This window comes from Aptenodytes patagonicus, chromosome 3 (genome assembly GCF_965638725.1).
Source record: "Aptenodytes patagonicus chromosome 3, bAptPat1.pri.cur, whole genome shotgun sequence".
Lineage (NCBI taxonomy): Eukaryota > Metazoa > Chordata > Aves > Sphenisciformes > Spheniscidae > Aptenodytes > Aptenodytes patagonicus.
Genome location: NC_134951.1, coordinates 87,315,505 through 87,339,235, shown reverse-complemented (window position 1 = coordinate 87,339,235; position 23,731 = coordinate 87,315,505). Strand labels below are relative to the sequence as shown.

General features: G+C 38.6%; 2 protein-coding genes across 11 annotated transcripts in view; one reads left to right on the top strand and one right to left on the bottom strand.

The window, feature by feature from the left end:
- Positions 1-8,998, top strand: part of B3GALNT2 (beta-1,3-N-acetylgalactosaminyltransferase 2) — a 31,192-nt gene extending 22,194 nt beyond the window's left edge. For 5 of the 6 annotated variants that reach the window (XM_076334151.1, XM_076334153.1, XM_076334149.1 and 2 more), the window contains 4 exons: positions 1,368-1,493; positions 5,351-5,510; positions 5,915-5,971; positions 6,339-8,998. In XM_076334151.1, coding sequence (XP_076190266.1) covers positions 1,368-1,493; positions 5,351-5,510; positions 5,915-5,971; positions 6,339-6,473 — 478 coding nt within the window. In that variant the 3' untranslated portion in view covers positions 6,474-8,998. Of the gene's footprint in view, positions 1-1,367; positions 1,494-5,350; positions 5,511-5,914; positions 6,048-6,338 lie in introns of those variants that run through there. The other variant, XM_076334152.1, reaches the window with a different exon arrangement.
- The window catches only part of TBCE (tubulin folding cofactor E), a 29,643-nt gene continuing 12,005 nt past the window's right edge, over positions 6,094-23,731 (bottom strand). For all 5 annotated transcript variants that reach the window (XM_076334144.1, XM_076334142.1, XM_076334145.1 and 2 more), the window contains 13 exons: positions 22,604-22,692; positions 21,808-21,907; positions 18,737-18,839; positions 13,987-14,063; positions 13,629-13,724; positions 12,935-12,999; positions 12,780-12,844; positions 12,136-12,288; positions 11,249-11,402; positions 10,608-10,676; positions 9,455-9,514; positions 8,086-8,177; positions 6,094-7,833 (listed from right to left, as the gene is read on the bottom strand). In XM_076334144.1, the coding sequence (XP_076190259.1) occupies positions 7,741-7,833; positions 8,086-8,177; positions 9,455-9,514; positions 10,608-10,676; positions 11,249-11,402; positions 12,136-12,288; positions 12,780-12,844; positions 12,935-12,999; positions 13,629-13,724; positions 13,987-14,063; positions 18,737-18,839; positions 21,808-21,907; positions 22,604-22,692 (1,216 nt within the window). In that variant the 3' untranslated portion in view covers positions 6,094-7,740. The remainder of the gene's footprint in view (positions 7,834-8,085; positions 8,178-9,454; positions 9,515-10,607; positions 10,677-11,248; positions 11,403-12,135; positions 12,289-12,779; positions 12,845-12,934; positions 13,000-13,628; positions 13,725-13,986; positions 14,064-18,736; positions 18,840-21,807; positions 21,908-22,603; positions 22,693-23,731) is intronic.

The window sequence follows — 23,731 nt, the reverse complement described above, 5'->3', positions numbered from 1 at the left end:
TTCAATTAATTGATGTTGCTGTGGAGTAAGAAATACAGCCAACAGTTTTAGTTGCTTGCAAGATTATGCACTTACTTAACAAATTTCATGGTTATGAATGTAACTGAAAAACTGAACCATGCTTTCAGTTCTAAAAAGGGAGTTTAAATGTCAAGACTTAGATCTTTGTGATCATTTCTTACAGGTTAGCAAATTTTTCAAGATTTAGTAATAAAAGGCTTAAGGAAAATGCATTTCTTGTTAAGAGAAGTTACCCTTAAAAATAGTGTTTGTTACTCAACCAAGGAATAATCCCTAGAATTTTAAGCTGCTTTGGTTATTTTACAAGTGACAGATATTCAACTATTTCAGACAGTTAAAGATTACTTTTTTCATATTTGAAGGGTGCTTTACTGAGGAAGAGTAAGTACCAAGTTATTTCCACGCATATTTCTTACAACCTTCTACAGTTGTATTGCCCTTGAACTGACTGTCTCATCCTGAAGAGTAGGCTGCTGACATGTAGTCACTGGCATTTAACAGCTGTGCTGCCATCATCAGAAGGGACTCATATCCTTCTGAGGTCAATACTGTCTAAGATGGATTCATCAGTAAATCCACCATCTGTCCAACTTCAAGTTTGTTTTCTTCAGCTCATACACAAATCCGTGTTGTAAGATCATCATAGGATGCAGCTGCATCTCTGTTGTGGTTTAACCCGGCAGGCAGCTAAACACCACACAGCCATTTGCTCACTCCCCCGGCCCAGTGGGATGGGGGAGAGAATCGGGCGCGGGGGGGAAGTAAGATTCGTGGGTTGAGATAAAGACAGTTTAATAAAACTGAAAAGGAAGGGAAAATAGTAATAATTATGAAAGAATATACAAAATAAGTGATGCACAATGCAATTGCTCACCACCTGCTGACTGATGCCCAGCTTTCCCCTAGTTTTTATATACTGAGCATGATGTCACATGGTATGGAATATCCCTTTGGCCAGTTTGGGTCAGCTGTCCTGGCTGTGTCCCCTCCCAGCTCCCTGTGCACCTGGCAGAGCATGGGAAGCTGAAAAGTCCTTGACTAGTGTGAGCACTGCTTAGCAACAACTAAAACATCGGTGTGTTATCAACATTATTCTCATCCTAAATCCAAACCACAGCACTGTACCAGCTACTAGGAAGAAAATTAACTCTATCCCAGCCGAAACCAGGACAAGCAGTCAGCCTTGGTCAATAGGGAAAACATTTAAAAGTCAAGGGTAGGAAAAACATTCCTTCCCTCTTCCTTCCCCCTCTGCTTCCCAAAAAACCCTTGCGGAGTGTTCTGTTGCATAACTGTAGTTTGTGGGCTGCAACTCAGCATCTCATCACTTTTCTTTTTGGCTACAGGACTGTTGAATCAACGAGTTTTGATTTGTTGCTGAAGACAGATGATGACTGTTACATTGATTTGGAGGCTGTTTTTAACAGGATAATGCAGAAAAAATTGGACAGGCCAAACATTTGGTGGGGAAAGTGAGTTGTTTTTTTTAACTTGTCTTTAAGAGATGCCACGTGAACGGTTTAATGCTTTAAGTCTGTTTTTCATGTGGGTTCCCCTTTTCTGCTTATGGAAGCTAGTTATAAAAAGCAGGACTTTTGTATGTGTAGAACTTTGAATCTCAAAATAGAGAAATCAATACTTTACAATAGCTTTCCAGAGTGTGCCTTTACAATGAGTTGAACTTGCTGAATACCTTACCTAGTTTTAAAATGTGTTGTATATGCCTTTGTCGTGGTACTTAAGTAAATAAAAGTATTCCAGCAGTACAGTAAAGTTAAAATGCAAGTACATACTAGAATTGCAAACTTTACTTTTTTTGAAGCCACTGTGATTTTTCTGGTGGGCTTGAGTAAATGGGGTAAACAGGAGAAACAAAATTGCCTTTATAATCTGCACTTCATTTTGAAGTCTGTCAGTGACAGGCATTGCTGCCCACTTTGCTGCTGTCTGAAATGCTAGGTCTGTTTTGGGAATTCTTGAGTGAAGTTCCCCAGCCTGCATTATGCTTGTGAATAACTAGGAGGATCAAAATAGCCCATCTCTTCCCTTCCCTTCCATCCACGGAATGCATTGCTACACTGGTGTAACATCCAATATAGCAGAAATGCTATGCTGCTATAACATTCCATATAGCACAACAGCATGATGCGTCTTCCTGTTGCCATCTGCTTATTGAAGAAAAGCTGCCCTTTGCTGCTAAAGCTGTCTGGCTTCACAGATCTGGTACTGACTGTTGCTTACTCATAAGGTGATTCAATAAAGTGTGTGTGTTGAAGTGTGTGGAATAGCTGGCTATCTTGTGATGGTCTCAAAGATCTGAGTGGTGGCCACGTGTTCTCTAGCCTGCACAAAACCCCTGATTGCCTGGTGCCTGTTAAATTTTCTTGGGACTACCTTTACCACAAGGCAAGGCTAATAGTGAAGGTAAGATAGGTTCATTCTAGCAATGTAAAAGGTCAGGAACTTGATGACAAGATGGAAACCAACTTGCAAAAGGAAAAATAGCACTACGTATAAGCTGCCTGGGCTGCTGTTCCAGCTGCTGTAGGGAAAGCTCTTCTGGAGCATGTTCTTGGCTGTATGAGCTGAGGATGCGATACCATAGAGATTGCCCTCCTTCTCCTTGGTGTCCCTCCCTATGCAAAGGTAGGTGTTCCTACCTTTGTGTTGCTGCCTACCATGGGCCTACTCCTTGGCTAGTTTCCTGGTTACGTGTTCAGCTTTGTGGGTAACCACTGAGTGTAGAGTCTTCTGAGTGGTTTTGGGGAATCGTTCCAAGCTCTCCTACCTTTCAACTCAGTGACATCTTGTCTATTTAGACTTGAGCATTGGTGAAAGTGCACATGAAATGCTGTTAGGCTTCTCTGAGAGGTGGTTCTGGTGTGTAGAGACCTTAACTTCTTGAGCAGAAGGTTAATATACCTGGCCCTTGAGGTGACTATTGATGGTCTCCCTTCCTTCTGCTCCTCGGAGCACGTGTCTGAGAACTCAAAACTTTGCATTCTTCATCTATACCTTATTAAGCTCTCTCAAGAAACTCAAGTTTCTTGTTCGTTGTCCACTGTTCCTTATAATCTCTTGATACTTAATTAATTCCTGTACTCTTAGAGAAACTTACCAGCGTTCTTGTGAATTCTGAAATTATCAGCTTACTCTGGCAGAAACCAGGGATGAGATCTCAGTGGAACTGGGAAGGGAATGCTTTGGATTGAGCAGTACTTATGTGTGCTGTCAGTTAATAGCCCTTTTCTGTCTCTCACTTCATATTGTGTGGTGGTTTTGTTCATTAATTTTAAATCACCATTTAAAAAGCTTATCATCTAGCTAATTTAGAGCATTTCAGGACTGCAAGCTGGAAAACCAAATGGTCCAGGTATCCTACTTCAGAACTTTGGCTCATCTTGGAGAGAGCATACTTATCTTAAGTTACTGCTATTCTGTTCTTTTAAAACTGCAGTCAAAAGACTGGTCGCCCTCAGGCATGAGAGAGAAGTCTTTGATGGATCACTGGTCATGTGTGCAAATGACCAAATTTACAATGGGGTAGAACGTACCAAGCTGTTTCTGAGGGAGACTGAATCTAATATGAATGCTGTAAACGAAAAGGCAGTTCACTGAAGTTGGCTCATCTACCATGCTGTGGAAAGCAGAGGGAGTTCAGAATGGCACCTTTTCTTGACCTTAATTAGGCCAAAAAGAAACTTCAGATACTTGAAGAAGTTCTCCATGAAGATATGTTTCACTTGTAATATGAACCTCCCCTTTTCCTGGGGTGTAAGATACGCTGTTGAGTGTAACATCCTTCATGTTCTAGTAACAGACTTCTAGGCTTGCCTTAGAATAGCCACTGAATGAACTTACGAGGATCAATAATGCTTTCTTCTGCAGACTGATTAATGAGTTTTGCTGAGTCTTGCTGTAGAAATGGTGTGTTAAGGTATCAAGTAATTTTGAGGTTACTGACAAAACGAAGTGACAAGTGCTGGGAGGGAAGAGTTGGACAAAACATCTTTTCTGTATCTCTCTGGAGAACTTTATGTAGGGGTGACATCTTCAAGTGTAAATTCTCTAATAGTCACAGTTTTCAGGTAAGGCAAGCGTGAGATGTAAAGAACAATGCTGAAATAACTACAGAGGTATTAAATGATTAGCAAAGCAGGTGCCCCTCAGTCTGGAGGGGGTTGCACCCTTCCTGCTGTGACTTGCTAAGAATGGAAGATACTGAGTCTGAAGTGAACTCAGGTATCAGATGTGACTTTTATCTACTTGTGCTTTAACACGTCAGCTTCAGCTGTGAATGTGTAGAGTCTGATAACAGATCTGCAACTGAACTGTAATTTGTCCATTATGGGGCTGTTGTCTGAGGTGACAATTCTTAGTAGCTCACTAAAGCTTTTAGCTGCTTGTGCTCATGACTGAATTCAGCAACACTTGAACCTGTTTGCAGAAAGGGGGACAAACTGCTGCATTGACACAGTTATGCCACTTAGCTGTGAGTGCATGAAGTACTTGTAAGGTAAGAGGAGTGTAATACCAGCCTGTTCCTGAACAGGAAAAACAGGGCGTTTCTCACTGCCCAACACAGCAGTTGAACAGGGTCCGTAGTGCTGCATGGTGCGGCAGCGTGTTAAAGCTAGCTATGCCACACTGCCAGGGGATGGGAGTCAGCGCGGAGAGACTGTGCGGAGCACTGCTGGCTTTCTGAAGGCCTCTAATAGTAAGTACAATCTTCCCTAGAGAAGATGACTGCCAGGAAGGTGTTTTGTAGTTCAGTGATGGCAGCCTTTGAACATCTGCTTTGTTGAGTTTCATTTAGAAAACAGCTTAGAGGAGGTATATAAAAAACCCCCACTACTTTGCCTTGCTTCCTGGTTTTTAAGCAGCCACTAGTTTTATCAGGAAAAGGGGTTGTGTAACATCGCTGTAACAGCATGCCTGCCAGAGGCACCGACTTTGTGTCGTGTTGATTAACAAAAGGGGGTTGGACATAGACGTACCTGTTACAGAACATAATTAAGGACGCTTGTGCTTACCTGGATCAAAACCCAGCAGGGGGTGCAGAAGACCTGACTGTCAATGCTGCGTTTGTTTCTGTTCAGAGAACTTTCTCTTATTACCCAAGATTGAGACCAAACAAGTTACACTTTCAGCTGTTGTGTTGGACTAGATGTGTGCCCTAGAGAAATAAGGCTAGGAACTATAATTAGGATCACCTGCTACTTCTTCCTCTTAATATTGTTTATTATCAATGTTACTTCAGTTGTTAGCAGTGTTCATAGGTTTCACAGAGGGCTTTGTATAAATATCTCACGTCTAACGCGGTCTTCAGTTTCAGACTAAACTGGGCAGTTGATCGAACTGGGAAATGGCAAGAGCTGGAGTACCCAAGTCCTGCATATCCAGCCTTTGCTTGTGGGTCCGGCTACGTCATCTCCAAAGACATTGTTCAGTGGCTGGCAAGCAACTCCGAAAGATTAAAGACGTACCAGGTAGTAAAGCGTTGGTTCAGTTTTTCTATCTTAAACTGGTCTGGGGAGCAGCACATGTACTGGATGAGATGGAAAGAACATTGCTCAAGCGTTAGTGCTGGGTTCCCCTGGTTGATGCTGGATTTTTGCAGTGCTTTTGGTCACTATACTTAGTGTCTTTTCTAGGTCAAAGCACAACTGTTTTGGACAGAGAACCTCTGGAGCTGTAACCTTGACTTTTGTACTGTCTTCTTTTGAGAACAATGTATTATCACAGGAAAGCTGGGAGGAATAATTTAACACCTCTAGAACAGTCAGACATAGGTTTCTGTAGTTACTGTTTTTTACTGCTGGTACACGATGCAACTTATTCTAGTTCCCAAAGTCATGCTTTGTGTATTTTTTATTTTAATGTGCTGTCTCAGGGTGAAGATGTGAGTATGGGCATCTGGATGGCAGCTGTAGGACCCAAGCGATATCAAGTGAGTCTGAAGAAATTCTCTGACCTTATGGAAGGAGAACATGCCTGTTGCTCCAAATAGCATAAAATAGAGGAAATGCTTTTTCTTAAAAAAAAAAAATAATAATTGAAACAGCCATTGGATTAAAATCCAGAAAACACTTGTTAAAATGTATTTAAAAGAAAAACCACAAAACCCGTACAAACCAACCCCCCTCACCACCAGCAGCCCCCATCCCTCAAGTTCTCTGAATAGGTCCAGACATATACCTCTAGTTGGTGACCTTTGTGTGCAATGTTTATTGCTAGAAACAATGAAAAGAAGTAAAGATTGTCAAAGACTAAATTCCTGGTAAGAAAAACTATTGAAATGGTTCTCTCCCTAACAGGATAGTCTCTGGTTGTGTGAGAAGACATGTGAGAGTGGAATGCTGTCTTCCCCCCAGTATTCTCCACAGGAACTGAGAGAGCTCTGGAGATTAAAGGAACTCTGTGGAGATCCTTGTAGATGTGAGGAAAGATGATGGACTTGCCTTGGAAAACAGGGTAGTGTATAATGATCATGGAAAAGTGTACACTTGGATTCGTTCTTGGAACAATAAGGAATATTAAGGTATCTTTTCATGTTGGGTTTCAACTAAAGTATAACAATATTTGCACAGCCCTTTTGATAATTACAAGCGGACTGATACTATTCATTTTCTATAGTATAGATGTTGATCTGACAAAACCCAAAATGTTTAAGATAAAAAATTTCCTTTTTATATAAAGTCAAAGACCTACTTGTAATTAATAAATGCACATAAGAATGCCAACTAGCCTGTCTTTTGTAAATTGAAGTACTACTGATTTAACTCAGTATAGAGCCGTACCAGAATCCAGTAGAGAGCTGTGCTCAGCACCAGGGCATGCGGTAAGTCTTGCTGCAGCAGGTTCTGTGCTGTCCGAGGGGTTGCTCTCATCTGTGCAGGGGCTGGGACAGCTAGGGGTTAGGATTTATGTTTAGTTTGTTTATACTATTGTCATTTTAGACAAAAACAATATCAAAGTTTGCTTATACCAAATCTTGAAGTACTGCAAACTTGGCCTGATTAGGAGGGATTTCTGATAGCTCAATGTGTTATTAAGATATGAATCTGAGGGTACACAAGTGAAAAGTAAAGTAAGATTGAGGAACAGCGCACTAAAGAATGTAAAATAAATAGCAATGCCTTGCAGTATGCTGAGAACTTATTTATACTGTGGTATGTTAACACTGTAGGGTAGAATAAAGGTCTGTCAGATTTTGACCTTAAATAGTCTAAGGCTGCGTAGATACTTCTACAATTACTGCTGTTTTACTTTGGTTTGCTTTAAGGTCTTTGGAAGTAGGTGAAAACAAAAGAGCAAGTAGCCTCTTTCAGTGCAGCACTAATTTTGTCCTATTATAAGCAAAGAGATTACAACTAAATCATGTAAAACAGTAAAACAAATTCTCACTGTTGCAATGGGAAGGTAGTATAAAATCTTGGCAAAAGTTACCTTGAGTTTTATTTAATTGAAGCATTCAAGCACTATTTGGTATCTCTCAAGTAAGACAACTCAGCCAAAAGCAAATGCTTTCATGGAGACTGACGATTAAGTTTAGGAGCTGAAAGTAGTATTTTGTAGCCCTCTGGTGCCACGTATGAAATTCACGTTCTCCGATGTTTGTGTTCAGGCACAGGCTGTCCATACTGTCTGTGGGCAGTCCGTAACTCTTCTGCAGTTCCAGTGTTGGCTTCCCCTTCAGTCTATCCAGAGAGTCCCTTCTCACCACCGTACTAACACACAGTCTCCATTTTCTATTGAGTAAAACTGCAAAGGCTTTAAGTCATTGTCTAGTTCAACTTCTTTTCCTTCCAGCTAGAGTAAGAAAGGAAAAAAAACCTGATCAGACTTAAACTGAAATCTGTTCCTGTAAATCAAATATAGATCAGGCAGTTGCAGTCAGGGAGGATCTGTCATATTACAGGAATGAAATTAGGTTCTAAATTACAGCATGAACACTGCCCTCCTTAAGTGAAATCAATTTCATTAGGTAGTATTTTAGAACATGCTCTTAGATCTTTAGCAGCATGCAGTATTTTGTTGTTGAATTACCCATTTTTAACTCACTTTAGAACTTTCGTAGGACAGTTTCAGTTCTGAACCAGGAATTTTAAGTAGGCGATACAGCAATCCTTTGACCCTCTGAATAGTCATAGACTCTGCCAAGGGGAAAGAAAGAAAAGTTATTAGAAAAATGCTGCTACCACTGAGCTGTAGCAAAGTACTAGTGTTTCAACTGTACTTGCTTATAGCAACAGTCAAAGGCTGGATTGCTGCTTCAGTTCTAACACTGCAATAATGTCTTTTGTACCCAAAACCGTAACTGCTAATATCAAATTGGAAATGGTTTAATCTCTGGTGGATAGGACAGGATATGCTACTACGGTTTAAGCGCTTTGATCCCATATACCAAATTAAAAGTGTTACGGCTTCATAATTTACCTTTTTTGAGTCTGTATTTACTACATGCTAAACTAAGTGACCTTTGGGACACATACCAGTCAGGTTCTGACTACTTGCATCTGACGACTGTTCCTTGAAGCTTTCATTACCAGGAATTGACTTTCCCAGCACAAATAAATGAATGTCACTGTGGAACTAGTGCCGTTCTTAGAAATGGTATTACATTAATTAGTCCCAAACAAACTGCCAGCAGAGTTGTAGAGTGGTTTATATTATGAAGTCAGTTGCACGAAGGGGTATTTTTTGTAATGGATCTTGAATGAGTAAATGTAGTTTGTTCCAGAGGTGAACAAACCTGTGTTTGCAATAGATATACTCAATTTTGGTTGAACTTTCACTTCTTTTGAAGCTTTATCTAAAGGCACAGCAATAGTGAGTTATTCCTGTAATACCACACACTGTACTTAGACAAATATTTTTCTATCAAACATTTTTGTAAAAGCTGTATCTATCTGATTTTATGCAACTTGTGATAATAAATGTGATTTTTATTTTAGAATAAAGCTTGAGTAAGTCAGTCTTTTCTCTCAGACTCCATTCTGACACATCTTTCCAAAACATCATTTTAATTTACAAAGTCTATTCATTCTAGTCTCACTACAGGCACTAAAACTTCAAAAGACAATTACATTTCTAACTTCATGTGTTAGATACTAGACCTCAATATCTAGAACTGCAGACTACGTAGTTGGCTCTTACAACTTCATGTTCTTGTTATTTGGTTAACACATCCACCAGATTTCACACCAGTTAATTAGCCTTTGATTGCCTCAGACACATTAATCATGAAACCAACAGCAGAGGTCATAAGACAAGCATCAACTTTCAATCTTCAAGCTGGACTGAACGTACATATGAAGGTCAGAAAAATAATGACTTTTTTAAACAATTTCTACCTTTGTCATTTCTTTAATACAGTTACTTGAAAAGGAGCTACAAATCAACTGCTTAAACACAAGCCAAGACTTCTTACCTGGTAGCTTTTTCTCTACTGGCTTCTGTTCAGGTTTCTCAGGACATTTAATTGTCAAAGCTTAAGGAAGAATGGTGAGGCATTAGTGAATGAACGTTAAGCCCTGTTCTGTCAGGAGCACAGAGTCTTTCTAGTCTGTTTTTATTACAAACTGTTTCCCCTAGCTCAGCCTGATCTCCTAAAAAAATTAGGATGTAGGCTGTATCTGAGCAGCTAAGATAGCATTTAGTCATTCTCTGAAAAATTAAAAGTAATTTTATTAAAATAATCAAGTTTTGATTCATCTTTGGTAAATTAGGGAAAATACTTTAAGTGACTCCCTAATACTTAACATGTTGTTGGTTTTTTGGTCAAAAGGAGTATTTACCTAAAAATGCTTATTTTCTAGTTAACGTTTTAAAATAACCTGCAGTAGAATGGAAACTGCTTACTCAGTTTAAAGCAGGTTTTTGACCCTCAATATCTCAAAAGCACCGTACAAGCACATTTTGAGGAAGTTACTAGCCTAATTCTTTTACAGAGATTAAAAGATTCATCCTTAAAAAAGGTTTCTATTATGTCTAGCCAAATAGATTCCTTGTTCTATTTAGTCTTCCACCTAAATGCATTAGAATGTAATGCCTTAAACTACTATTTTGCCCATGGAGTAAAAAAAGGTTCAGTTCTATCAACCGGGAAACAAAGCTAAGTGAATTTGTAAGTCTGGGACGTAACCTAGTTTAAATATGTAGACAGCCCCAAACACCAAAGCTACCCATATCTTTCTTGACTGTCCTAAAGTTAAGAAGCTATATATTAAAAAAAAGTTATCAGAAAACAGTGCAGCTATTGAGGTTAAAATCTCAAATGTCTTCCGTGGAGAAGCCATTTACACTGTCAGAATGAAGTACTGATTACCTCTATTCTCCATTAGGTCTTAATTAAGAAAATGATTCGGCTTGGGTTGACGGGGGAAATGAGATAGAGTACACAGAAGCAGGTATCTAGTCAAACTCATTGAAACGCACAGTTCAGAGAAGCAGAATTACAAACTGGAACTCTGTGACATCTCAAAGGCTTTTGAACCTTTTGTTCTCCATATACACCCAAGAAACACTAAGCTCGTAAAATATTTTAAATGCAGAAGTGCAAACGACCATTTCTGGCCTCTTACTCAGAAGCTGATTTTTCAGAGTCAAAGGCTGTCGTCCCTTCAGTTCTCCTTCTTCAGGTGCACCATATTCTGTGTGAACAAAAGTGCGCGTAGACATGAACCCTTCAAAGACTAAAACTCAACAGTAGACCTAAGAGCACTGTGGTGTTGGATCAGGCACGAGCCTGCTGCCTCAGTTCCCCCAGCAGCTAGGACACTGAGTATAGAAGGTGGTAGGCTCCTGCAACGCTAAGTGCTGCAGACATGAGCCTGGATCAACTGCTAGAGCATTTAGGAGGGTGCACAGGCACGTGGGATGGGGTGGAGCGGGTGACAGGCACATGGAGGTGCTGCTTAACATTCCCACTTTAAAAAAGCCCCAGGTAGAGACAGCTGCTGCCTGCTCACCGGTAGAGTTATGGGGCAGATGCTCACAGGTGTCGTCCCTGAGGCAGCAGCACCCGGAAGGGTGCGGTACTAGGCAGCTGCCCCACAGAAGCAAAAGCCATTCGCACACAGGCCTGCCAACGGCTGGGCTTTCCTGAGGTGGCAGAAGCAGATGAAAAAAGCATCAAGGGGAAGGGAAACTGAAGAGAGACCAAACCAGTGCTACCACAACGCCAGAAGTGAGGAAATGCTAGTTTTACTGTACTTGTACTTACTAAGACAAAGCGATGGGTATCTGGGATGGGCAGCAAGAAATTCTTCACTTGGTTTGTTTTTCTCTGGGTTCCAATTCCCACCAGCTGCTAACCAGTCATTTCCGAATATTTTGCGATAATCAAGCTCTGCTCCTCTTCTTTCAGCAGGAAGGATCTGTGCTGACACAGGAATGGCACATAATACAATCATACAACTTTCCAGAGAAGAAAATCTAATTAATGACACTGACTCCTTGCTCGCACTTAGGTGTTCAGTATGTTTTAGTGCTACCCAGAATCTTACAAACCCTATCTCTAAGAACTGACTGATCCATATATTCAGTACATTTTAAAGCTGTTAAGATTCTTACAACCCCTACCTCCATGGACTGACCGATCCATAAACGAGTATCTAAGCAAAGATGTTACTGTAAATGATGACGCAAGGATGTTTTTTGTAGCTATGGAACAGATGCTGCTTCTGCTCTCTTTTATGATAAACATTTCCTGAAAGTTTGATTTGGTTTAGGTAATGCTATTTTCCTATTACAGAAGGCAAATGCTTGTATTACTGTCACTGAAAGAGATTCAACTATGCTGCTTTTTCTTTTGTTTTTTTGGCCAGAGTATGGTTTTTGTTAACAGTCCTGCAACTTCAACATGACTTGGGCACTTGGAAGAAAAACACCATTCTTCCGTCTTGTCCTAGACCCCGCTGAGTCAGCAGCTTTCCCAAACAGGGCTGGATCTTGTAGCCCTACTGAGTGCCCCGTTGACTAGGTGATGGAATAGTCGGCGTTTTACTTTTCCCACCCCCAAACAATCTTAAAAGAAACCAAAAACAGTTCCTCAGGCAATGATTTAATTTTTGTCCCCAGACTCATGCAGTCTGTTGAAGTATCACGTACCTCAGACTTGTTCAAAATCTCCAATTGACTTATCTTGGCAATAATTAGCTGTCTCAGGGTCTCTGGGTTCTTCTCTGTGTCCATGAGAGGGTTATTGTGACACTGCAGTGACCGCAAACTTGGCAGCTTATCAAGCTCATTGATAGATGACCACTGAAATGGAAGGGGACAGTCTTGTGAGGAAACATAAAACATACTTCATTTCAGAACAACACACAGTAACATTGACTTTTCCTGTACGATGACCATGACAGAAACTATTCTTTTGGTCAGCAGAACCGAGTACTTTCATCCCGTTCATTTAGCTAAGGGAAAAACTGCATGACATTTAATGGAGTAAAAAAACCCCAAAAAACACAACACACAAACAAGGAACTACTCAGCATTTTAGATCATTAGAATTCTGCAAGAGGAATTTATGAGGTAGCAGAGTGATATGACTAGCTACCATAAACATGTTTAACTGAGACGTTAAGAAATGTTTTTGAATTTTTAAATTATGCCTCTGTGCTGATGAAAGTATTCAATAGTTACCTCAGGATCTTACACATACAATCAAAGAAATTTTAAAAAAGCAAATTGCAAGTTACTCTTAAGCAGATACATGTATTTACAAAATGTGAAACTATCACAATCTAACCTACCTGTGCTATTTTATTGTCATTTATTGCAAGGCCTTTTAGTGAAGGAAACATTTTAGTCTTGCATCCTAGGAAAAAGAATAAATTTACAAGACGATAGTGAAAACTTTAAATAAACACAATTATAAAGCTATAAATAAAATACTTCTTTTACATACCAAATCCAGCATCAGGAAAGTGTATAGAAGATATACCAGCGTTCCTAAGTATTAGCTGTTCTAATCTGAAATTTAATAGATACAATGATTACTGTACATGGCACGGGAAGCTTTTTGTAAAGAAATACTACCTCAATTTTTTTTTTAAACAAAGATCTAATAAACTTTTGACATGATGCATAGTCACTGACAAATGAACAGCAGCTTCACAGACAGCACTCAGACTTCAGCAGCATTCAGGAATAAATTTTTCAGAGAGTAAGTGCAGTAATTTCAAGCTGTGCAGCTACTGATGAACCTGCATTAGACCGTCACGGTCAAACTGTTCCTAAGAAAATGACTTCCATAGCTCCTTTGCTTTGCCACTGCACACAAACTCTACAGTCCTGTCATCTTGGATAAAACCCTGTGCATACTAATATATAAAGAACTTAGTAACGTGATAAATCACTTTCGTTTCATAAGTGTATAATGAAAACCTAATAACATACAGCTTAAGAATGTGTTACTATACAACAAAAATAAGATTACATTGAAATAATTCAGTTACTCTCCTCAAGAGGGCAAAATGCCTCTATTTCAAGATTCCATCAATCTTCCATGCAACATCAATACTATCATATTTCAGTCAACAGAGACTACGGAGACGAATATCCAGGACAAAGAATTTCCAGCAAATTTGTTTAGCAGCTACCTGGGAAGGTGTGCTATTAGATGCAGCTGATTGCCATCCAGCAGCTGGTTGTCTGAAAGGTCTAACAACCTCAGGGTCTGCAGGACGTTATCGGGCCTGCCACATTGGAAAAAAACAAACACAAAGGCCGAACATTTAAAGCTATTTGTTAATGAAAACACTAGTTTTCTAAGTATATAACTGCATGAAAATAATTGTGTACATTTATAAATGTTTTGAAGTACATCACGTGAAGTTTGCATCATCTATTTTACAATTATGTCACGGTGATGTAAACATTACAGGAATGTAACTTTACCTGCTGTATAACTTTGCAGTACGTCAGTCGCAAACGACTGACTTGTGTTACTCATCTTACCTTTCCAAAACTGTAATATTATTAGAGGTAAGGTACAATTCTTCGAGTGCTGGCCATCCCGGAGCACAAAGAAGAACCTAAGAGCAAAACTTCATTTAATATAACAAAAGTTGGGAAAAACGATTCCAGTAATTATACTTTACGCAGATTTCCTCAGAACATGTTCCAAACAAGTCATAGCTCCCAAAACCAAAGAAACAAGTATTACGGATTGCCTAGCCCTCCCTTTCTTCCAGCTGGCTCTCTCCTGTGTCGGGATCTACCAGCACAGATGACATCAAAGGGGTTCTGCACAGTCACAGGACTTACAGTTCCAGGCTTGAGGCTAGTAGCTGCCCTACCTCAGACTGCGTGACCTGGAAACGGAGTTTATTTTATTCAATAGGGTTGGAGTGATCAGATTTTCCCTACGATGAGGTGAGGAAATGGCAGTATATACTCGGCTGCTAACGGTTCTGGAACTTCTGCACATCTCATCAGGTCTGACAGACTTTTAAAATGTCTTAATTTATCAGAGCTTGAAGGCTTCTCTGTCACGGGACTGTGCCAGCACGTGAAACCACTAAAACCCAAGAATTGCATTAAGTCAGCACATATCCTGAAGTTTTCAAGTACTCTAAAGAAAACAAATCAGTTCAAAAAGGCTACAAATTGAACAAAGACGCATTTGTTTTAAATCTTATGTCCTGAAGTTACATAAAAATTATTTTTTTTACTTTATAAAGATTCGTTTTTTGCAAACATCTACAGCAGATAACACAACTTTAAAAAAAACCCCACTTATTACAAAGCAATAGAAATTGCTGGCATAAAACCCAGTTTTGTGTGCAATTGTGACAGTGTGAAGAGTTTGAAGTTTTAGCAAACGGAGTTCCTTAAGCACTGGAACTGACTGGTTTTCTACAGATTTGTGCCTGTGAGTCGCAAATTATTTTTTTTGCTGAGGTTTTTCTTGTGTGTATTCTCCAGGGTCAAATTAAGTGTGAGCTCATCCTGCTGCTCCTTCCTTGGTTAGGAAACTCAGAGGGGCTCTTTCCTCCATCTACATTCCTATTTTCTTGGAACTTGTCGGTAATAAATTATTTTTAAGCCCCCACCTCTTTTCAGAGTGTGTTTGAAAGTGGCTAGCAGATTCAAAGTTTTTGAGATGCAAGAACAGAGACACATACACGCACAGCATAACCACCTAGAGCTTGTTTTTACAGGAGGTCCCAAAGGTTACCCAAAGCAGTGAAGTTCAGAGATCTGGACAATCAAATTCAATTTGTTACATATATAGCTAAGCGATTCTCCTCTAAATGCCCACTATCCTAGACACCAAAAAGCTGCCTTTCATCAACTATTCTTCATTCTCTCTGTTACATCTGTATGAAGTTATACAGCTGGATGTATATATAACTGTCTCATTATATATACAATACGAAATATTTACACTGAGATCTCTTCAAGCAGCAGCATACAATTTGGGGCTCAAATGCTTCGCACCCAAAAATATGGAACATCATCCTGCTGCCCTATCTGCAACACACGTAAGCTTCTTGGATATAACAACTTTTCCTGCTCCAGCGCAAGAGCAGGAAACACCAATTTTTTCTCTCTTTAATTTGGGTAGTGTTTCCCCACGTCAACAAGGCAGACCAAAATAGTTTACCTATTAGTGATGGGGAAGCATGAAAAGAAGCCTGCAGAGTCAAGAGAAATTAGGTGCATGTTCACTACAGAGAACCTTTGGGGGATTCCCCCACAAAAGCCCTGCGTTGTGATGGATGGACTAGAAAAACCCGCACAAAACTGCAGTATCAGAAGACTTTTCGACAGACTGACCAAATGACTCGAGAACTGCCAAGACCAAATGATAGTCGCAGCACAATTCTAAGAAACTCAAATTGCGGAATTTTCAACTATTGCTTAAAACAACTTCCATACAGAAACAAAAGTTCACAGATCTGACACCGAATTAACACTCAGGGAAGACTGGGGGCTTGTTGTGGATAGCTGGTGGGGAGGTTGGGACGAATAGCCCAGTGGAGTAGCCACTGCTGATCAAAAAAGAAAAATGGAAATCCAAGACCTATTGCAAAAGAAATAAAGACAACAGGAAACAACTGTCACCATGTAAGTCCATGATGTTCCTGTATTTTTAGTCTCTCTATCCCAGGAAGCAAATAATATAAATGGGAAAGGCACAAAGAAGCTTAACAAGAATCATCAAAGCTATGAAACAGAAAATAGCTGTTCTCAGTTACTTGCATATAAAATAGTGGGAATCATTAAATGAAATTATCAGGCAGCAAGATCAAAAACCAAAAAAGGCATTTTTTTTATACCGCACATAATGAAAACTGATGTTAAAAGATGTGGATATCAAAATTTTCAAAGGGGTTCTTAATACAGTTAGATAAATCATGAAACAAAAAATCCACAAAGATTAATTAGATACAGATATATAGTCTCCAGCTCAGGAAGCCCCAGAATTCTGGATTACTGTATAAAAAGCTCTTACCATATTCTTGCCCTCTGCCTAGAATTTTTCCCAATTACCTGCTACTTCCCAGTGTCAGAAACATGATCCTGCACCTCTGCTCTAACCCAGATTTTTCTTTTACCCTGTATAACAGTAGATTATTTCATAAATGTAAGATCTTAGTTTGAAAACCGAATGACAAATACAACATTATGATCTAAATGCTGAATAAGAAAAAATGTTTTTGGAGCCATAAATACAAATCCATTACTCTCCAATGCATTAATTCAATTTCTAAGTCAATGGTTTCTAACTGTAAGATATTTTACAGGACATCTTTCCCCCTTGAAGTTTATATGTTATGTTTTGAACAATCAATCGACAATTATACAGTGATAAGCTCTTTTACTGATATATTACTAGAAATCTCAGATGTATTTAGGTATCTGCATATAATATACTAATGAAAGAACTTTTTGGACAACTGATGCTCAAGGCATGTAACTGGAGTTATGCATAATCGCATAACACTTAAGCATGTTCCTCTACTGTGAAAAATATTTCAAAACAGAGGAACAAACGAAAAAAACCCCACAAGTCCTCTCTTCTTTTTTAAAACTATCCCCGTGGCATATATTCTTACATATGGCAATAAGTTATTTTGAAATGCTATTCACCATTAAATTGTTTTAATTTTAATTAAAGCGTTTCTAGGATTTTCAGACTTCGCTTATATTCCTATTGACAATCGCTGTATTTCTCTTTTGCCTGATCATATTCATTATTATTTTCTATTAAGAAGTTGACTTTTCAAAGTAACTCCCCATATAGCTTAAGCAGTAACATTTTCAAGTGGTTTGTTCACAGAGTATTAATGTCAGGTAGGTCCCTTTATTTTTTCCCTTTTGTTCGGCTGCCCTGGAACACCACTTTTAAGCACAGGCTTACGTCTCCCCACTTATAAGGGAATGAATCGAACAAATTTCAATTTTATAAAAAAGATTTCTGAACCAAAAGTGTCTTTACCGCCTACGATGAATCGTCAGCTAGAGCAGAGTTTCAAAAACAAATGCAAAAGCTACGTAATTTTAAACTGCTCTGACTAACCTGGGGCTTCTCCCTGAAACTTAGTTACCCCTAGAGAACTCTAGTCTGCCTGAAGCAATGGCTCCGGCCAGCCTTTCGGCCACCCGGGGAGGGGGGAGAGCTGCTGGCAGCTGTCAACATTTTAAACACCACAATGCACAGATCTACTCTGATGAGTTTAAAGTGTGTGCAGCCACTTAATTCTTCCATTCGCTTCACTATTCATATCGCTGCTGTTATGGAAGGATTATCAACTGTCCTAGCATAAACCCCACTGATGGTTTAAGAGCACAGTGAACAGACACTAAACAAAAATACAGCAATGACCCTCCTCTAGCCCTGCTGCAAGAGAAGAGAATGAAGAAGTTGCTTTCTACTTAACTCGAACCCCAGTTTTGGTAAGTGCTCTATTACTGGATAGTGGCTGGCAGCAAAAATCTGAAAATTCAGGTAATTTCACAACGCAGTACATACAAATTCTGCCCTGTCAGCTGGAATTTACAAGCTGTTACAAGTAACGTGGCACTACTGAGACGTGCTTCATAAGCCCCATCTCTGAAAAAAGGCCCACTGCTAACGTATTTGACAATGGGACTTCATTCTTAATGAGACCTCGTATTAGGGGAGAGTCATTTAAACGTTTGCATGTTTCAGTCCCTGAAACAAGTCAGAGCTTTGTTTATTCTGTGCTGTATCTGTGTCGCATATAACCAGGCATCATGTATTTCAAGAATTGTCAGTATGTGCAAAGATACTAAGCCAATCTCCTGCTGATGCAAAGTGATGCCAAAACAAGTACTTCGTGTCATAATGACATCCGTTCCTTCCATTTGCATTTGTTCTATTACATGTGTAAAAATACAGATAAACCTTTAATAACTACAAGGAAACAAAAAGTTTTCGTTCACACAAACCTTTGGGACATGAAGTTATATTATACTCCAACTGCTTTATCTTGACTTGGTGATTTATAACTGTAGATGAAGTTAAATGTTTCTTATTACACTCCTGTGCCAATATAACTTCCTACATTATGTTGGAACTACGTTAGTTACTACGTAACTAATACAGTTACGCCACAGCACCTTTTCTAAGGATGATTACATTTCAGTAGAATAATATAATGCATAAATGTTTATTGTGCTTTCCTTGCCTCAAACACCTAACAATAGAAATAAAAACAAACCCAAAGGTTATTACCTCCGTCCATGTTATCTCAGTTTGATTAAGTGCCAGAATCCTCAATTTTGAAAATACACTGGATACAGAAGTTGATGTAGATGGAAATTTCATTTTGTTTTCACTGTGTAAAAAGAATAATTATTAGCATAAGGAATAACTGCATTTTATTTAAGTCACTAATTTGGAATTACGTATTAAAAACAATTTACACAAAAAAAATTTAAAAAGTCACTGCCAAGGTGTCACATATTTTGAAATATTATAAAATAATCTTCTAGTTATATTCAAACCACTCTTTTCTAATTTACTTTCCTACTTCATGAATGCGTATTTATTCATCTGTGGCCTCCTTCCCCCCCTTTGCCTCCCCTAAGTTTTGAATATGAAAAGAATTATCTTCATTAATACTAAATTAAACAAAGTCAGATTTTGGGCTTAAACTCCTTAGTGTCGACTGAAAAATAAAGAGCCTACGTGACTATCCAGACCCCAGTAAAACAAAAAGATGTAAAATCCACTCTCAATAGCAAAATATCACTATAAAATAGTTAAGAGAGTCTCAAATCTGCAGTCTTCAAACTAGTTTTCATTACTCACCCCCAAACAAAAGGTTTTCTTTCTTTCCTAAAGTCTGATCTACCTGCACATTATGATAAAAATCTCTCAGTGCAGTTACACTTCCATACTTGCGGGTTAAATTTCCCCATTTAAACAAGCTCTTAGAGAGCTGATGGATGGCTAATCACTTCTGTTCTTCTTCCAACATTCCTTGCACAAAAAACATCAGTAGCAGACTTACCTGCTGATGTCTTTTTTTAAAGCAAACAGAAAGTCAAAACAATAAAAAACAGATTCAGATGATTTCAGTTTGTAGTCACAAACGTCAGATTCCAGCATCAATCCCATTTTGCTCTCCAATTTTATCACAAATAACTTCTGAAAACCCTTCAGTCTAGACTACACTTCTCAACAATGAAAAACTGAAAAAATTATTCTAGGTGAATTAAAATAAATTCTCTGTATTCTCATGCATGCTAGTAATAAATCATGGCAACATATACTCTAGGCAAAGTTAGATTCACATATGGCACCCAGGTTGCAAACAGCTGTTTAGTGCTAAATATTGAAGAAAATGGAACACTTACAACTATTTAAAAAACAAATTTTTGTCACATTAACTATACGAACAAATACAAAAACTGGGGTCGCTTTTTGATTAAATTAACTTGGTATTTATTTCAGTTTAGCTTACATCACTTTCAGTTGTTTTAGCTACATTGTGTATACTGTACAATGAGGGCTTTGGAAGCTGCTAATCTCAACACAGATCTCCAAGACTTAAAAAAAAGTCGTATTTTGGGCTTCTGCCTTCAGTCCTATTGCCCCGCTGCCGTCTTCAGTGACTAGTACGACCCCCGAAACAGCTGAACAACTCTGCTTAAAGAGTCAGCAGTCAAAGCGTTAACCTTGACAATAAAACAACCTTCCTAAAGTTGCAGCTACAACATTAACTTCTCAAAATCAGTGGTTTAGGCTGCTACCTATTTACAAACTTTAATCCATTGTCTTAGTTCACACCAGAAAATTATTCTGGCACGTGCCAGCTACAGTGTATAGGCGTGTACTAGAAATGTTCTTTATTTTGAAATTATTTTGTGAATTCTTTCTTGTTTCAATGGAATTGCAGCTTGATTTAACAACATCCTCCCTCCTTTCCCAATGTCATCACTGTACAAGAGATTTTCCCCTAGGTCTATCACCATGATCCACAGTTCTTATCAGCATGACTTCAGAACAGGAATAGACTGCGTCTTGGGATACTTAAGGTTTGGTTAAAGCATTATGGATATTTTAGTTTGGTGTCAAGACACTGTTGGTAAAGCATGACTCTCAAACAAAAGCGGGCTCCTAAATAAAGACTTGCCTGGGCAGTCAGAATATACCAACAGTAACAGAAACCAGAGATGAAGTCTTAAGACACTTGGAATGACTTTAAAAGGAGATGAAAATATATTTACTTCACAGTTTTCCTATGTAGAAAAAAATTTCTAAGGTCATAAAAAAAACCAAACAGGTTTGCAAACCCAGAAGGCAAACGGATAGCTACTACTAAACCTAACTAAAAAATGCTAAGCAAGATTTTTAAGCGACAAGGATGTGTTACTAGTGCTTTCACAGGCAGGCTGCAAACTCCTGCAGCAGTGCCACCCCAAGGTCTTGGCTTCTTCTGAGGGGCCCATCTACCAGCAGAGTCCCCACACCCTGCCAGCGCCACGCAGACCCTGCGCACAAGTATCCAGAGAGCCTGACCTGCTGCACATGCACACAGCAAATTTGGCGATGTCTGCTGTGAAGCTGGTCTCCTTGCTGCAAACCAGACCTCACTGCACACGTGCAATGTGGATGCATGCACACGTTGAGTCGGTTCTGCCTTGGGGCAAGCTAAGCTTTAAAATCAAGAGAATTAATTGTCTTAGATGTCACAGAAGTGTATAAGGGCATCTTACGACGCTGTAAACCTAAGTTTCTATACTCCCTGTTTCCTCGTTTCTGTAAAAGTACTCTGAGTAATTTTTTTTTACCTTCAGTCTAACTGCTTAAAAGGGTCTACAGCACCCTGTAAAAAGCTATAAAGCATTTTAATCCAGTCTCCCTAGCCAAGAAGCCAATTTGCATAAAAATGATGAAATCTTATGTAGAACACATTGATAAATGTCTAAATTCCTGTAAATGTTTAATGGCTGAAATCTGTATTCTATTTTTCAGACAACTGTGATTTTCCTAATTTTACAAAACTCCAGTCAACATCCATCTGTCCCAAGCACTTCTCCAGAATTTAGTTTTACATAGATGCTAAACTCCTAGGGTTCTAGTCTTCCCTTGAAAAGGGATGTCTGAAAAATATAGCACACACGTGAGTTGTTTAAGGACAAGATTTAAAAAAAAAAAGTATTTAAAAACTTATCTCCCATTAAGATGAGTACTGAAGCATCCAGTTACCTTTAGAAAGCTGACTCCGTATCTAAAAGAGCCTCTTCTTTTTTGTCCCTATCCCAAAGGAACAGAAACCCAAATATGAATATTTATACCTGATATTAAGTGTTTCCAGATTTTGAACTTGAGAAGCAATAGCTGTTACTGTCTCCCAAGATGATATCAGATTTTTTGATAGATTTATATGCCTGATATCTGAAACGTCACATTAAGAAAAACAACTTTATCTCAAATCTGAACTTCCTTTTTCAGAAATTGCAATTAGGGTTTGTTTTTGAATCAAATAAACAGAAATAGATTATACTTGTTTGGGCTAAGAGATACTACTGCTCAGTTACAGCAAATTTTATTTTGATTTGTGGTATGGAAACGGCTTATAGTTGTATAAAAGAGCTTAACTTTACAAATCCTAAAATGGATTAATTTCTGTATTGACAGGAACTCTTACCAGTTCTTATAAATGAACAAATAATACCTGCTTTGTATTTCTGTAACATCGCTACAACATGCGGTATATTGAATACATTATTTAACATATATTGGAAACCTCTGGTGCCTACAGAACATATCAGTTGTATTTTTATGGGGCTATCTATTCTAGAGTTAATGAAAAAAAACCCAAACCCATTGCTGGAGCTTTCTGAAATTGCAGTCACAGTAGCAACCTATGTCAGTATTTCTATTTTTATCCACAATTTGCATTCCCTCTCAAAAATTGTAGGCATCTACTTTAACTCTGTAAACATTGCATTAAGCTTCTAAAATATAAACTACAGTTTTAAACATTTTTTTAATAAAAGGATACAAATATCATTCATTGAAGTGAACACTTGGAATGCTAAGTTATGTACTTTATTTGTGGTATCATGCAATACAGCAAAAAAAGGATACTAGCACATGTTCTGCTGATTTCCTCTTTCTGACCAGCATGGCTCACTGCACACTCACGCACTGAGATATCTACCAGTTGGTTCAGTTGGCTAAATGAGAAAGAACATTCTGTTAAGCAATCTTCAAGCAGAAATAGGTACGTTATATAAATACCTGGTTGTTACAACTAAATACTATCCTTTCCATACATACCGTCTCCTTCAGAATTAGCAATGTGCAGATTGCTACATTGCAGTGCCCTTCTTACTCGAAAACAGACACATCGCTATTTTTTGCCTTTGCATTGCTACTACAAAATAGGTCTGGTTGAACCACAACCCCCCCAAAATACCCAACCAACCCTCATCCAACCGAAAAAGAGTGATAAAACAGACAAAATATAGCTATGCAAATTGGAATTTAATTAGAAGTTCCAAGTTAAACAGGTTTCTTGTAATACTTTTTGCAAGAGGTTCTAAGTTATTTGGGCATTCTTTGTATCACTTATCAAAAAAGACAAAAGAAGAGTATTTTCGACTGCTTAGTATGTTCTGGGAGACAAAGGGAGAATAGTTGTGGAATATCAGCTCAGAAGGAGACTGCCACCTACTGAACTGATACCTCTCTACTGCTGGAGGTCATTAAAACTGCAACCTATTACACATCATTAAGTTACTTCCCTTCTCACCCTTCCAGATAAATGAACGTGACATGAACTGACTGAAAGACTTCTTCACCAGCAGTACAGTGACTTTCTGTCTTCCCTCTCTTAGTTACAAAGTTATTACTGATATGAGTAAACAAAGGTGAAATAATACTGTACAATATTAAGAAAATTTCAAAATACACCTATTTAAAAATGACCATGCATGTGTATAATGATTGCCAATATCATGATAATTCATCTCGCTCATTCCTCCCCAAATATCATCACCTCCTACTTTGTGAAATCAAAATGAGGATTGTGAACACTCAAACATGACATAATCCCAGTTCCTATATCCATAAAAGAGGTAAATTATGAAGCCACAATAGGAAGATTTCTTGTCTCTTCCACCATAGTGCAGTTTGGCTTACTTTTAGAGATATGACAATATTCTATGAAAGGCAGCCAGCTTCCTTTCCTTACAGTTGAACTACTACTTGACT